The 15,561-nt window shown below is 46.8% G+C and overlaps 1 protein-coding gene across 1 annotated transcript; it reads right to left on the reverse strand.

Moving 5' to 3' along the window:
* Positions 1 to 791: 791 nt before the first annotated feature.
* Positions 792 to 11,950, reverse strand: LOC144143972 (antimicrobial peptide microplusin-like). Its single transcript, XM_077675488.1, has 6 exons — positions 11,792 to 11,950; positions 6,350 to 6,408; positions 5,487 to 5,576; positions 2,996 to 3,022; positions 1,819 to 2,124; positions 792 to 899 (listed from the first exon to the last, which is right to left on the reverse strand). Exons 1-5 carry the CDS (start codon positions 11,865 to 11,867, stop codon positions 1,879 to 1,881), a joined length of 498 nt encoding a protein of 165 aa, XP_077531614.1. The 5' UTR covers positions 11,868 to 11,950; the 3' UTR covers positions 792 to 899; positions 1,819 to 1,878.
* Between the last annotated feature and the right edge of the window lie 3,611 nt (positions 11,951 to 15,561).

Here is a 15,561-nt window from a genome sequence, read left to right on the forward strand (position 1 = left end):
CAAGCACCGATCATCGGAGACGTTCAGTTCAGTCATGACGAGAAGGAAAGCAGGACCTGAGGCGTGAAAGTTTGGGTGGTTGAGCCTTCCATCGTGATGCGTGTAGGTGTGCAGAGCAGGATGGGGCGAGGGGAGTGAAGGTTGTCTATGCTCATTCGTAAGGAGGCGCCATGGCGTTGTTCATCGCCTTTGTGACGCAAGCCAGAAATGGCCAGGGCACATCCATTTTAACCGTCATTGAGGGGTTAAGGTTTTCGTACGAGGTGACGAGACAAGCAATCTGCTTCGTGATGCAGGCGACCAGACTTGTGGGTGACGGTGAAGCAGTAATCCTGGTAAGCCGGTCTACGGGGTCCTCCAATGAGGGGAGCAAGCACCCGACATGGTGGTCCGTAATGACTGTGAACAGTCTACCATACAGGTACAAGCGCAATTGTCTTACTGCTCATACCAGTTTATTCTGTCGAAGTGATATCTGACGAAGTCGCCTGATTGGTTGCATCTTGCGGTGTCGATGTCACAGCATGAGCCAGAGAATCGATTGAGGTTTAAGTTGCATTAGCTGGCTAGTAGTGCAACAGGCAGCAGTATGTTTGCCTGCCAATTGTTGGTCTTTCTCTCGCTTGTCATTACGACGAATATGTATTAACAGTTCTTCACAGCTCTTGAAAAAACTCCGCTGTTACTCAAGTACTCAGGGAAATGATTACACTCGATTAAAAATCTACACAGCTGTAATATGAAACTGTCAGCAGTGAGACAAAGCAAAGAAATTGAAGGAGAACGAGTGGTGTCATTGTTCATACTCAGAAAATTTATTTGAAGGAATGCAAGGTTTTTGAAGCATCCTGGTTTCCCGTGACGCACGCGTTGATCGGTCGAAGTTTTTTGAAGCCGTTCTGCAAACAAGAATAAAGCGTGAGAATTAATCAACAAGCCTGTCACAGTTTGATTAGGAAGGATGAGACCAATCAAACATTTCAAGAAAAAGACTGTTGGGAAATGCATACATATATAGGGCAGAATTTGCAAACTCATGCAGCACCTGAGATCGCCTCAACAGATGATGTTCTTCAGCTGCCTACAATTAAGCCCAAGTGCAAAATATATTTATAGAGCACTTCATTAAACTGCATGAGGATATAAAAATATACCAGGGGGACATACGCTGGCGTCCAGTGTCCACATCTCTACAAATGGGGATTTTCATCTATTGTTCGGAAAATACAGCATATTGTGGAATATACGCCGACTATAAAATATTGGTAGACCAGGTAAGTTTCAAGGCCAAGAAATTTTTTTAATAGAATGTAACATTTATAGCTGGGCTGGTTCAATCGGTTGGCTTCGAACTTTGGGTAAACGGGACATACATTGTAAAAGTCAAATACTTCCACAAAGTGAGTCATGAGCAAAGCTCAGCTTATCTGCATTTTATTCTGTAATTCTCTAAGACGCGTAACCCAGGGAGTCGAGTTACAGAATGAGGTGTACACCTGACGGGTACTAGATTATTTACATCCCTGTTGTGTTCATTAGCCTTTATGGTATCTCTAGTTTTTCGCAAGCAGCACAGGCAACCTTTCAGTTCTGATCCCATTCGCGCTGATGAATAGTAGCTCATTTTAAAATTTCATAATGAGTCCATTATATCTGTCTTCTTCGCTTCTTTAAATCTTTACTCGGCAACGCCAACCTATACTGTTTCATCATGGACTTCTCGGCTGCGGGAATAATATTATTTCTAGTCTTGAAAGTTCACTTATCGATGCATGGTAAGGGCTTTATAGAGGGCCTCTCGTGCAAAGAGTCACCTACCCACGACCCGCGGGAAGCCAGGCAGGTTTCATTTTGATCGACGTGGTACTTGTATGCTGGCTACCAGAGACCGAATGGTCTGGCGCCGAAAGCTCTGGGCCCGAGGTAGCCCGCCCTCGGGGCTAGAAGGGCTGGCCTGGGAGCGAGGAGGGCCGGCCCGACTGCCCCAACCGGCACTCCAACCGTTCCAACAGCTGCAACCGGGCCGACTCCTGCTACCGGCACGGCCGCACTTGGCGTTCCCAAGAGGGCAGCAGCGGCCGAGCAGCGAAGGGACAGGCTTCGCAGAAAGGTCACCTCAGCACGCTGCATGACGTTGCGATTATCAATACAAGGATTATTTGTCACCTTCATGTCCATTATCTCGCGCAGCCCATAGCATACAAAACTAATAAACTGTTTGGATGAGCTTGGGTCTTAAATGGCATAGGCCTCTTGCGCTCGACAGAGGGCGCTGCAAATTCCGCAGTGTATCCTAGTGAGGTTAAAAAACGGCCATTGGTGCATACCTTCATCTTATCTCTCTCTTTTTTGCATGCACGAATAGTCGCCTTTAAGATCTTTATGCCCCAGTTTATTGTCTGTGACACGAAAAAAAAAATCGTAACAATTTTGTCGCCATTTTAGGCTGATGGCGTTGTCACAGACGCTCTGAAACTGATACTTTGGTGGCTGGGCTTTTGAGAAAGTTCATTCTTATAATCTAGAGCACGGTGCTGATGTTCACGTTTTTTTAATGCGACGAAATACGGCGGCGATTAGCACTCAATGTACCTGCCGAGCGAATGATCCCTCAAGCTACCAGGACAAATGAAATGTATCCCGGTAGCTGCTCCCGACGCAGACTTTAGCACCGGTGGCTTATACTAAAGAAATTTCCCCGCAAATAGGGTCACTGCATTCCCACAAGAAGTGACATACAGGATGCTGGGAGAGGGTTGGGCGATGATATCATCAATAATCACAGTCGAACTGCGTGCGCCACGGCCGTATTGCCTGTTTTCGTGCCAATAAAGTTAAAAGTAAAGACAGCCTGATGTTAAGAGGAGACTTGCAAACACATAGCTAGCAAAAAGCAATAAAACGATAAAGTTAAGCAATCGAACAAACGTGACATGTGCTATGTATTGCCTTTTGCCTGCATTTGATAAAATCGAAACAGCGAATATATACGTACCGTAAACAACGCGAGCAGGGCACGGTCCTGCAAGTGAATGGAAAAAGATAACACCATGAATTTTCACTTTTCACACTGAAAATGCGAAAATAAGTTTTGAGATATCGAGGCGCCCTTTCCCTGAGCTTTACACCGAGAAATATTATTATGGACACTCAATATAGCTTTATTAGAGAGCGAGACGGGGATGATAAATACTTTCGCGTAACAAATGAAGAGTTCATTAAAGAGCAACAGAAAAAAGGAGATTAGGAAGAGGTGGAGGAATACTTTTAATGCTTGAGCATCACTCACGCTTTTCTTGGCTTAGTTGGTGGGAAACACGGTGTCTCCAGATAGGCGTAAACAAACAGCGCGGCCTCAACATGTCGGCAAAATTTCAGCTGGCGGTCAATGCAAGAAGGTCGTAGGGCCGTCCTGTTTTGACATAAGGCAACTTATACTGCGCCTGCAGAAAGTCTCCTCAGCAATGCGTTTGTGAAGCAGACTTAAAAGCTGCTCGGTGGAAAACTTTATTCCTGTAGAGCTGGTTTTCACACATTATCTTTTAAGAAAGCCTCCTCCAAAATAAAAATTGAATTCCGCTTGTTTCGCGGCATCATACACTTTGGAACATTAAATTTGCAGCTCAAAACCCAGCGAAAGTATACTCAGCGGCATGACTTAGCGGCGTAACTCATGGAGGGGTGATGCTCACTCATTCTGACATAGTAAGGGAAAGCCTAGGTGCCCCCATCGTGGTGTCACCTTATACTGACAGTTATAATGCTAGGCGTATCGCAGTACTCAATCGCCTTTAAAATTTTTGTACACCCTCGCGTCCATGCGTGGACACCTTTACAGCATATATTCGAACAATCAAATCCCCTCATAAGTACACGGGGTCGAATCTACCAGAAACCTTTTCCACGCATGAATTATAACCACTTTGCCACAATTCCCTTTCTGAATAGAATAGGAATAATGATAATAATATGTCTTAATGCGCATCACACAACGCATACATGATGATGGAGGCCCGTTGAAAAAACTATTATAAAGGCAGCTTGACAAGGCCGCAGGCCTTGTCAAGCTGCAGGCCTTATTAAGCAGGCCTTGTCAAGAATGAAATTTCAAGGTTTTCTACGAAGCTTCCGTGCAGTCAATGCGGAGAAAGAATACTTTACCATGGTTTATATAACTTGTCTCAACTACATCCATGGACGGCAAGAATACAGACCGTTCGTACACAAATCTGGAAGTTCGTCTAGTGTAAAGAGAAAAACTAAGAACATACTCACTTATATCACGTACTCAAGCAAAGGATGGGCCAATGGCAATCTGTTTAGATTAGGCATATTGACTGGTCAGTTGGGAAAAAAAATGCTACGCACCGAGACATCGACATGCAGACGTGCGGGATGAGCCAAAAGTGGTTAAAGGCTCCTCGTACCAGCTGTAGAAATCGCTGCCTATTAGGCCACTCTCTCGCTTGGTTGCTTGCTCTTTCAATTGGCTCATTCTGTAATTTTGGGCCCTCCACGAGTTTCTTGCGGAAAAGGCAAACTGCTACGCTTTTCATGCCATGTCAGTGCGTTTATCGACGATGTGAGGCCACGGTTCACTTCTCGTCAAAATTTTTCGTACTTAATTTCGCCTTCCTCACGGGTAGGTGGCATTATTTACAAGATTTTTTTTTTTTTTGCGAAAAATGCAGGTTTGTTACAAGCCGGTAGTTTAGGCTGGAAAAAATGTTCGACTGTTTGTCCTTCCACATTCTGCTGCCAAAAGTGACAAATATTCATCCATCGTAGTAAGCTACGAGATTTCTTCCAAAAGCTTCGTGGTGGTAGGTAGGCAGAGTGCACAATTCCCGCCTGCATATTCTGTCGTCGTTACGAAGATGTATATGATGCTCGTGGTATAGACAGAGGAAAGAAGAAGCGGGATCTGTTTTCTTCTGAGCTGCTCATAGGCTGTGAAGTTTTAAATGCGGAAGCATTATACACTTCATAAGTCAAGAAAATTTGGCGTTGTTGACCGTCCACAGAGTGGATGGTACTGAAAATGCTCGGAGAGGAAAGCGCACGGGGGAGTAATGTAGGCACATGATGAGAACGGCTGCACCCTCGCCGCCACGGAGAACGCAGATTTTGGTGGAAGCGAAAGAAGGAAGGGAAGATTAGACGTTCTTGTAACGCTAAACAATAAAACTATTCCTCGGGTGCACTTAAGTTTTCATGCGCACTGTCCGGGGAGCTATAACGATTTTGCATTCACCGTAGGTGACGAAATTTCTTGAAACAGAATTGCGTGAAGGACTGCTTGTGTCCGCTTGCGTCCAAAAAAAGGACTGCTTGTGTCCGAAAAAAAAACAGACGGACAAAAGCGTGGACGATAAGTGGTGCCTGTATGGCCAGATAGTTTAACCTCGTTTTGTCATATCACCGGACAATGTTGTGGGTTTAAATGTTTCATCCCTAAACGCGGCCAGCCTCCTTATCCTGCTCACCGTGCTGATGAAGGAGCACAGCTTCTGGACGGCGCAGAGGTCGTCCGTGCAGCCCAGCGCAGCGACGGCTTCATCCAGGCGGGAATTGAACTGGGAGAAAACAACCACACTCAACAAGTGACGTACGCTCGGAACAGACAATGTTGATCGCAAGCACAATCGGGTCTCAAAGTACATGCACGAAAGCGGTGCGCGGAACCTATACGTTATATTCCGTTTAACTCGAAATCCTCGGGCACAGCGTTTTTTTAGATGCGCAAAACTGCACTTTGCGCATCCTTCAGGCCCTCCTCCAATTGCAGGACACCGGCCGCGCTGCGTGATTTATTTGGGTCCTCGGCCACCCGCACGACTTCCGAGCCGAGGAATGCGTGCGTCTTCACGCCAGTACCGTGTCGTTTTGAAATGGCGGCCGTCGTTTTAGAAAATTCGGCCCCATGGTAATGCTCTACACTCTTCGCGGCTGAGTTCGCTGGCGTAACTTTAATGGAATGCCCCGAGATCAGCAGTTGACACGGAGAGGAAACCTTGTGTAAAGAGCATTGCTAAGTTAGCGCTCCCGGTCTGTCGCTGCTCAGTTGTCAGTGGTCGCCCCTCCCACTCGCTTTCAACTGTGCAAAATCTAATTCCGTGCGTATACAATGCTCCTCAACAATACGTGGTGACAATGCCATTCGCTACGTCAAGGGTAGTTCATAGGTGACCTCGTGTCCTCATTCATGGGTGACATCGGGCAAGCATACCTGCGCAATGTATGCACGGGCATTCCTTCATTAGACGCCGTGTAAAGACATCATGTAGTGCGCTTTTACGCTTATAGCCGGCAGCGGTTTTCGTTTAAATTGTTTATTCCAGTGGCTTACCTCTCCAGCCTGGTCCCTCACGCAGGCAGCTTGTTCTCTGACTTGGTCTTCGGTAGCAACTGCGGAGAAAGAAAAGGGGGAGGAGGATGAGGAATCACTTTATTGAGCCTTAGGTTGGTTTACGGAAGCGGTGTGGCTGCCGGTTTGAGGCCGGAAGCGACGTTGGTAGCACGGGTGACCAGAAGTATCTGGACCTCTGGGTCCGAGCTGCCCAGCACTCCCTCCCACTGCTCTTCATTTACTATTGGTGGAAAGGGGTCTTGAGGACAGGCCCACATGGAGTGGACTAGCGTGGCTGGTCCCCGCAGAGTGGACAATTTGGCGAGGGGAATTGCGAGGGGCGAATTCGGTGCAGAAGTGCTCGGCAGGCCAAGGTGTGCATCTGCAGGAGTCGCCATAAGCACTCCTGATCGTTGGTTAGCTCAGGGTGGGCAGGAGGATATTGACGGCGAGTTAGGCGGTAATGCGCAGTGATATCATAGTAGGGGATTAAGTGATCCCTGGCTGACCTGGCGCCGTGGTAGGGAACGAAACTGGCACCGGCACGGATAGTAAGTCCTCGTACTGATTTGTGTGCTGCCTCATTTCCCCCCAAGCCGGTGTGCGCCGGGGCCCAGACGATGTCTACCAGGGAGGTCGGGGGATTTCGAAGGAGAATTTTGGACGCCATAGGCGATATGTACCAACGGGCGAAGTCTTGAATTGCCGCTTTCGAATCCGTGATTATGATTGTGGGTGACGGGCAAGTCGTTAGTGCGAGCGCTATTTCCGCATCCTCTGTCGCTGCCGGGATGGTGGTGCGGACAGTTAGGGAGTTAAAAGGGGGGTCATTCGGGCTGTTAACAACTGTGAGGGCAAAGGCGTCGAGGTGGCAGTATTTTGCCGCATCTACATGTAGGATGTCAGGTTTTATGGGTAGTTTCTTGGTGAGCGCCCACACCCGTTGCTCCCTTCTACCTCTGTGGTAGGTAGGGTGCATGATCCGCGGAATAGGACGGACGTGGAGGCAGTCGCGGATAGGCCGGGGGATGGGGATAGTTAATTCAGAACAGACTGGGGTCCCGATATCAAGACGCATCAGTATATGTTGGCCAAGGGGGGTAGTTGAGAGACGATGGAGCTGATTGTATGATGCGCCTCGACCAATTCTTGGGCGGTATTATGAACCCCGAGGCCCTCAAATCTGGCAGTGGACGTACTCAGAGGAATTTGTAGCGCAGCTTTGTAGGCCTTTCTGATAAGACATTTAATTTTGGTCATCTCTGCGTTCGAAACACGAAGGTATGGGAGCGAATATGTTTCATGACTGATTATGAAAGCCTGGATAAGCCTGATTCTCTCCTTTTCCTTAATACCATGGTGGCGTCCGGTAATTCGTCGGATGAGTCCAATTGTTTGATTAACGTGCGAGCTGAACTGCGAGATATATGTAGTGTTCCTACGATTATGCTGAATGATGAGACCAAGGACCTTGAGGGTGCGCCCCTCTGGGATCAAATATTCATTCAGGTAAAGTTTGGTGTCAGGAGAATTTCGAGAGGTCGATTTGGCTGGTAAGAGTTTGAGAGAGTTTTAGCTGGTAAGAGAGTTTTAGTGGTAAGAGTTTGAGCTGGTAAGAGCTCCGATTTTGCGGGAGAGCACTCGAGGACCGCCAAATGTGCTTCCTCATTCACGACACGTGCACGGTGCTGTAATGTGTTTTCAATGAGTGCATCGCTACCACCAGTGCCCCACAGCGTAATATCGTCCGCGTATAGGCTAAAGTGAAGGAGCGGAATTGTCTCAAGTTTCTTCGGGCTAGAAAGAAGAAAACATTCCGAATATCGGGGAGGTCATTGGAAGCAGGATTCTCTCAGAAGGAAGATATTTGATGGAAGTGCCCGCACGGCCGCTGGTGAGCACCTTACATTGACCCTTGTGCATCCGTCTCTGGAGTGACTGAAGAGACTCAGTTTCACCGAAACCCCAAATTTTGTACCTTGAACGAGGAACCAGCCTCTATTGTCTCTTAACTATGTGACATTTAGTTTGCACTAATCAACAACGTACTTACTGTTTGTCCTGCTACAAGGGTGCTGTATTTCAGTAACTTTTCTGTGGTGTCTGGCTCCCAAAGGGGTGCTGGGTTTGGCATTGAATATATTACGCAAAGGAAAAATAGCCCTAAACAACGAAACTGAATGATGTGCGTTAATTCGTCACACAATCATTCAATTGATTGATTGATTGATTGATTGATTGATTGATTGATTGATTGATTGATTGATTGATTGATTGATTGATTGATTGATTGATTGTGTGTTCAACGCGCCGACGCTACACAGGTGATAAGGCGCGCCGTTGTGGAGGGCTCAAGATTAATTTTGACCACCTGGGGATCTTTAACGTGCGCCGAAATCTCAAACACACGAGTGTTTTCGTTTTTCGCCTCCATCGGAAAAGTGGCCGCCGCAGCTGCGATGCGGACCCGCGTCCTCGGGCTCAGCAGCACAACGCCATAGCCACTGAGCCACAGGTGGCTGGTTCACAGAAGCATTCACTCCTCCACCCAGCCATCTCTGCTTAAGGCTGTTGTTGTTTTTGATAATCGTTTCTAAGCAACAACGTTAACAGCATTAAGCTGAAATGCTTTTGTGACAATGGCAGCACATCATTAGGTTTAGTTTTTCAGGACTACTTTTGCTAACCGTACTATATTCAATGCCAAACGTACCGCGGCCTTGAAAACAAGACAACTACTGAAGGCTGGCATTTTTTTTTCATTGTGTATGTTTCCCCAGCTTAACTAAGCTATAGCGGAAGGTTGAATAACAGCGTTTCATAGTATGAATGCCTCTTCAATACGTTTGACCCAAAATCGGACGTGTCTTCTTTTAATAGGCTTACACTCTTTCCTCCCGGACTTCCAGACTTGTGCGCCCATTGGGATTTCAGACTATGTAAAGCATGTGGAGCACCCGTCCCAACATGTCATCATCAGCGTCACCTACGTAGTAATCTGTATTTGTTGAAATGCAGGTTTCCCGATCATCGATTGCGCCGGGGCACTTTTTAAACGCTCCCGCCGCGGCCAAGCCACTAGTAGGCGCCGCGCTGAGTGTTGCGCCGGAGTTCGGGCCGAGGTACTTAATGATCGCTCTCTAGGCTCTTTCAGGTAGGGCGGCGGAAAACCAGACCATTCGTCACTTGCACGCAGCATGAGCTGCGGCCGGACCTCCGCCATCCCCGACCTTTCCGTAAGGACCTTTTTGTTTGGAGGGTTGTATAGTACCGGACTGCTTCATTGATACTTCTTTGAACCGCATCTTCGGCGTACGCTAATTGAAGGATGGCCCCAAGGAGGAACTGGAACAACTGTTAGGACTATAGTATACCCCGACGGTCTGATTATGTTTATAACGAAACGTACGACTCCACCGACAAGTTAGAGAGGCCATGATGGAGACAAAATACAAATTGGATTCATTCTAAAAAGTGCCTCGTTGAAATAACACTGAATTTGAATTTGAATTTCTGTGCTCATTGTTGTTGGTTTATTGTTCGAACGCCAACGCAATACAGGAGGAGGTCCCGAAGTTCCAAAGAACTGTCCGGGGGACCTCCCATGAAAAGATATCAAACATTGTTACATTTGAAAGCAGCGACAATTATATATTGCTGAATAAAGTAACCTGATTAGTACGAAAAAACACTTCATAGACAAATCCACAACACCACATTTAACGAAAACTTCACTAAAATAGGCTACATAACAAGGAATGAATGCAAGGCTACTCACCAGCTAATTTCTCGTACTAGCCTTATGAGGCATTACGATTTGCTGGTGCGATTGGCTCAGGCCGACAAAATTATAAGCTTGCAGAACGAGCTGTTCGTGGTTGAAATTTAGTGTATATTCCTTTTATAGGAGTAAGAATGGTGGCGTAAACCATAGAGGTTCGAAACGAACATACAAACATACATGCGCAGCATACGGAACAGCCGTCGGCCTATCCTGCGCGCGGGGCGTCTAACTCAAATCCCACAACAACGGCCAACTTACACAAGGGACCATAGAACCCTGCACAATGCAGCGAAATACGGCACATACAAGTATGATGAGAAGCAAACTGAGCGCGGGGTCGGCAGTCTAAACTAAAGTTCTTTATATAGCTCCCGCAGGGATCTATATAAGAGGAACTCTGGCCTAAAAGCATTTTCTGCGCCACCCAGAAATACCGACAGTAACCAAGCGCGCTTTGCATGGACTTTTGTCAGCCTCTGTTCTGGTTCCTATGGGACTGCAGCATTTGGGTGCCGCATGGAGTAAACATACTAACTATTGGTTTTAAGTACTTCCTCTCACATATCATTGCTGACTTCACGAAACATGCGATATGGTAGAAGAGTTGAAATATTGGCTACAACTGTTAAATTTATCAGTGAATGAAGCATCGTTTGCTACCCACAATCTCCGAGGGTACTATAATAAAAAAAAATATTTTGATTTAAAAAAACGTTCGATGTGGTCTTCTCGACCCTTTAAGGTGTCTGTTGTGAACAAATACTGACGTTAAGAACGCTTCTCTGAGCTTGAGTTCTTTTGCTACCCGCCAACATTCCACCCCGGTTACCAGGTGCATTCAGGTTACTGCGGCAACATTCAGTGCGTCATGAAAAACAACTGAAAGTTAAATAGGCTATACTACCGCGTTTCACGTCCTCTGGTAATGGCTGTGCAGAGTATCATCCCTTGTGTTTGAAAGAATGCCCGCGCAGTACCTCACATCGCAAGGCAGTGCCATACAATTTGCTGCACGAAATAATTGAGGAGCCAAGAAATCAACAACATGTGAATTTTGGTGTGACGCGAAAAAATCGCGGGGGCCCCAACGACACGAACGTTGCGAGTGAGTAAAAAAAGAACACTACTAAATCTTTTGGTAAGGTGTATGGAGGCCTAGGGCACTGCTTGCCTGTGTGCAGAGTGTGCATGCATGCTCATCGACAAATGCTGCATTAGAGTGGAGTGACTTTCTAACTTTCAGTGTATATGTAACCTAAGCTATAGACATACGCGCACACTCAAAACGAAACTGCTGGTACCAGCATAATCACCTACAGCTTGAAATTGATGCTCTCCGCGGATCATAGCTCGTATGTGCCCGTATACTCGTGCTAGCAACCTAAAAGAAAAGCGGGAATTTTGAACTGCATCAGGAATCATCGCGCAGTTCTCAGAGATGATAAATGAGACCCAAAAGAGCCCAATAAATCGCGACAAGAGTGAAATTTTTGCAAACCAATTATAAAAAGTTTTGTACGCTGCAAAACTGCTGGGCCATATTGTTGAGGGCATAACGCAAGGTAAGCATGTACGTACGGGAGCACAGGGGCGTGCCACGACGCCCATGAACTGCCGCAATGTGAGAGATTTGGATGAGCAGGTATTGGAAAACTCACAGCAGACGGCTGCCTGGCGTGCCGATGCGAAAGCGACCGAGCTGCCGAGGAGGGCGCAGACGAGTAGAAGCTTCATGGTCACTGTGAGTTGCGGTGCTTTGGTCGACGTTCTTTGCTGCCTAAAGCCGTCGAGCTGTTTGTTGTGACGTGCCTTGCCAGCCGGCCTTATATACTCCACTGCGGTTACGAGCGTCGGATCCAAACCCTCCCGGATCTGATAATAAGCAGCGAGGAGGAGAGAGCGCGACGGCACTTTCGGTGCGGTCTATATGGTCCTTACTGCCTGCTTATGGCCTGCGTGCATTTACGCACCCGCGTATCTTTATGGGTTGTACAGTTACGGGACGCCGCCTTCACGGCTTCCGGACAAGCGCGTTACTCCGGTGCTGACATGTGCGTCCGACAGTATACAGCCGGGGAAGGAATTCGCTGCTTTATGCCGTTCGCGTCATCCTTTGTCTCGCACTCCTACTTGTTGCTAGAAAAAGCAGAGCTCAGGTCACAGCGCAAATCAGCGTGCTCAAGATTGTTCGCAACAAATCTGGCATAAAACTCGTGACGTCATCCGCGTACTGTAGGTGTGGCGCGCATTGCTTTATCGGACACGCCGCTTTGCAACACGTAGCAGCGTCGTGAGCCTTTGTGTAAGCACCTCCTTTTCACCCTTCGCCTACCTTCCCCTCACGCTGTGGCATTCTGGCTTGAATTGCCGAGTTCCTCACTCGCCTATTATGATGTCCCGTCCGGCTCTATGGGGGGTTACTACGCGATTGCGTTATGGCGATGTTGTCTGGTTGCCGCTGTCTTCCAGTGGCTCGCAAGTTCACTGGCACCGGAATAGAAGAGCAGTAACGAACGATCCGGGAATTAACGTATGGTAGTTAGGTTGTGTGATATAGGTTGATTCATCCATGCCAAGCTCCTCACAAGACGACCACTGGCGTACTCGCAGTATGCTTGCAAATCTGGAAAAAATATATGATGTTTCTTGTTTTTTTCTAAAAAACGTGAGTGAATAAAACCTAAAGTAAAAACCTATCTGTATAATATTTAATAGTTTTGAAATAAATCTCTAATAAATGAATCCACCCAATCTTTCAAAATAGTGTTCTATGTGTTTCGCAGCGCCACAAAAGCTAAACGCTTGCTAGAAGGATCAGTGTTGTATGACCGGAATATATTTTTGTTGTGAGAACGAGGGGTAATTGCAAAAATAATAGCCTTGAATTAATGTGCCATAAGCAAAAAGGAATATAAAAGATACCACAAAGTCTATTGCACTAATTTTAAGCGAGCTGCAATTTGTACTTAACGTGCGGTTGTCAAATATTCAAAATACTCAAAAGCTCAATTCGGATATTCAAAATCTTCAGCGTTTGTTTTAGCATGTGTATTATGTATGAGAAGAGGATGGCGCTATGAAGGGGGACAATTCGGCATCCGCTGCCCACTGCAGTGGGGAGCGGGTTGAGAGCAGTGTTGTACGGAACGGCATTACAAGGAACGGCGTTCCTGGAACTAGTTCCTTTTTGGAGGAACGGAGGAACACCGCCGTTCCATTAAGGGTCGGTGGAAGTGTAACGGTAACTCGTTAGGTTTCTGAAGGAACGGCAGGAACGGCGTTCCTGCCGTTATACATCGCTAGGATTTGGCTGTTGTTGATGCCAAGGCTCGAGTACAAAAATCCACAAGTCGCTACTGCGTTTCTCTTCCTATAAGCTGGTCTATTTGCCCGCCCTTCAGCCGTAAGTGCTTCCTCGAAGGTCAAAGGCAGAAGAATAACCACACAGCAGGCCGCAGCTTGTGCTTGCTTTCATGCTGGTTGAACTTACGCGGCGTTCGACGGGTGAATAGCGTAGCCGCGAGAATGCTTTTCACCTTTCATCGTTTGCCTGGGGAGGCCAGGGCGCGCGTCTGGCCGATAGAATTGGTCCCTGGTGGGGAAAGATTGTCTAATACGGGATCCGGAGATTTCGGTGTCGGACCTTTAGGTGCAGGACGTTTCGGTGCGGACGTTTCTGTGCACGGACATTTTGGTGCACGACGTCTTGGCCCAGACATTTTGAGTCACGGATGTCCCAGGCATTCTTTGAACATTTTAGCTTTAATATTGTAATTTAGTGACTTGATATGATTTTACTTTCGAGACTAGTGCTTGCGCCGCCGTGCTTGGAAACTAACGCTACACCCTCGCGGAGCATTGCCACGTAAAACCCAATTTCGGTTGTAGATGGTAAAATTTAACGTTGTTAATTTGCATGCGTTCAAATTTTTTTTATTTTAACATTTATGTGAACAACCCTAACACTTTAAGTGTTATCGAAGCGCTTTGCTTTCACTGCACTCAACGGTGCCAGACGCTGCTGCTTTTAGTCCGTTCCCCCCCCCCGCCCTCCACACACACACATCATCCGCGAAAAAAAAGCAACAGAAAAACGAGGTAGCAGCGCGTGTGCATTCCGTTTTAATTATTTTCTCCATCAACGTCGTATTTGTTGCATTCGGTGTCGGTTCAACTTAAAACTAACCAACCAACGATCGCACTTACGGTGGCGTTACTTAGGGGAGGGGAAGGCTGAGCCCGGCGGCTACCAGCCCCCTTGGTAGAGAGAGAGGGGTGTCACTTGTGGTTCACCATTGCGTCAACTGGACTTCGAAAACTTGAACACGACTGTTGCCGCTCTCATCACAGTGCTACTTTATTCAGTTTTTTTGCTCCTTATAATGGGAGAAAGCAATGTATGCCTGGGGTGTCTGTGATATGCGCGACTTGAAGAGTTGATTCCCAATGGGGAGACGGAAGGCGAAGACAGAGCGATTCCTGGAGTGGGGGCGCCATCGGTATGACCGCGACGCGCGGAAGGGCGTAGCCAGCAAACTACAGTGGCCATTGTTTTCTCAGCAGCTTTTTGGGTGGCTTTTTGTTGCACATTATAGAGGTTTCGTGAGCTCCTGGTGAATGTAAAGCTTTTTCCTGTATCACTGCGGTGAGGCTTCAGAAACCGTGAACTCCGCCACGCCTGCAGGATTTTCAGGGGAAACCGAAAATAATATGACTGAAAAAGAAATCTGGTGCAGGCGGGAAGGGGGGGGGGGGGGGGCTAGGACATAGAATGTAAATGTGGTGAATGTAGGCATGTAAACATAAAATGAAGGTTGGTTTTCCTGAAAAGGGTGGGTGGAATTTGTATGCACAACCCGTACGCCCTTAATCAACATTTAGGACATTAGAAGCTGCGGCTGTTTTCAAAAAGGCCCGTTGTCCCTCCACGACAATATCCTAGACCAGTGTTTGCAAATTCATTTTAGCAAGGCAGCCCAGCCTACGTAATACCCTTCATAAGGTTTTCTGCATTCTGGGGGGCTAGCTAATGTTTACGTTTTGGATATTGAGAGTGTGCATGTAATTTGTAATTTTGGGGGTGTATAATTTTTCAAAATACAAAAAAGGCGTCGGATCATCGTAAACACCGGTTTTAGCTAAAGAAGAGCGAATATAAATTAACAACCAATCGTAAATGAAAAAAAAAATGTGCTAAAGAATTCAATCGGCTGCAAATCAGGTGCCCCAGAAATAGGTATTAAACAAAAATATATAAGTATAGAATTTCTAAAAATACCTGGCAAAGATCAACATGGCATCAATCAATAAATAAATTCACTGCTCCAGATTGTTGTCCATAACCCACGTTAAGCGGAAATAAAAATATAACGGCTCTCGCAAACAAGCAAGCACCGGATAATTTGGTCGCCGAAAAGTTTGCAAACCG

Source organism: Haemaphysalis longicornis, unplaced genomic scaffold (genome assembly GCF_048455015.1).
Source record: "Haemaphysalis longicornis isolate Haplotype H1 unplaced genomic scaffold, Haemaphysalis longicornis Haplotype H1 scaffold_1, whole genome shotgun sequence".
In the NCBI taxonomy this organism is placed as follows: domain Eukaryota; kingdom Metazoa; phylum Arthropoda; class Arachnida; order Ixodida; family Ixodidae; genus Haemaphysalis; species Haemaphysalis longicornis.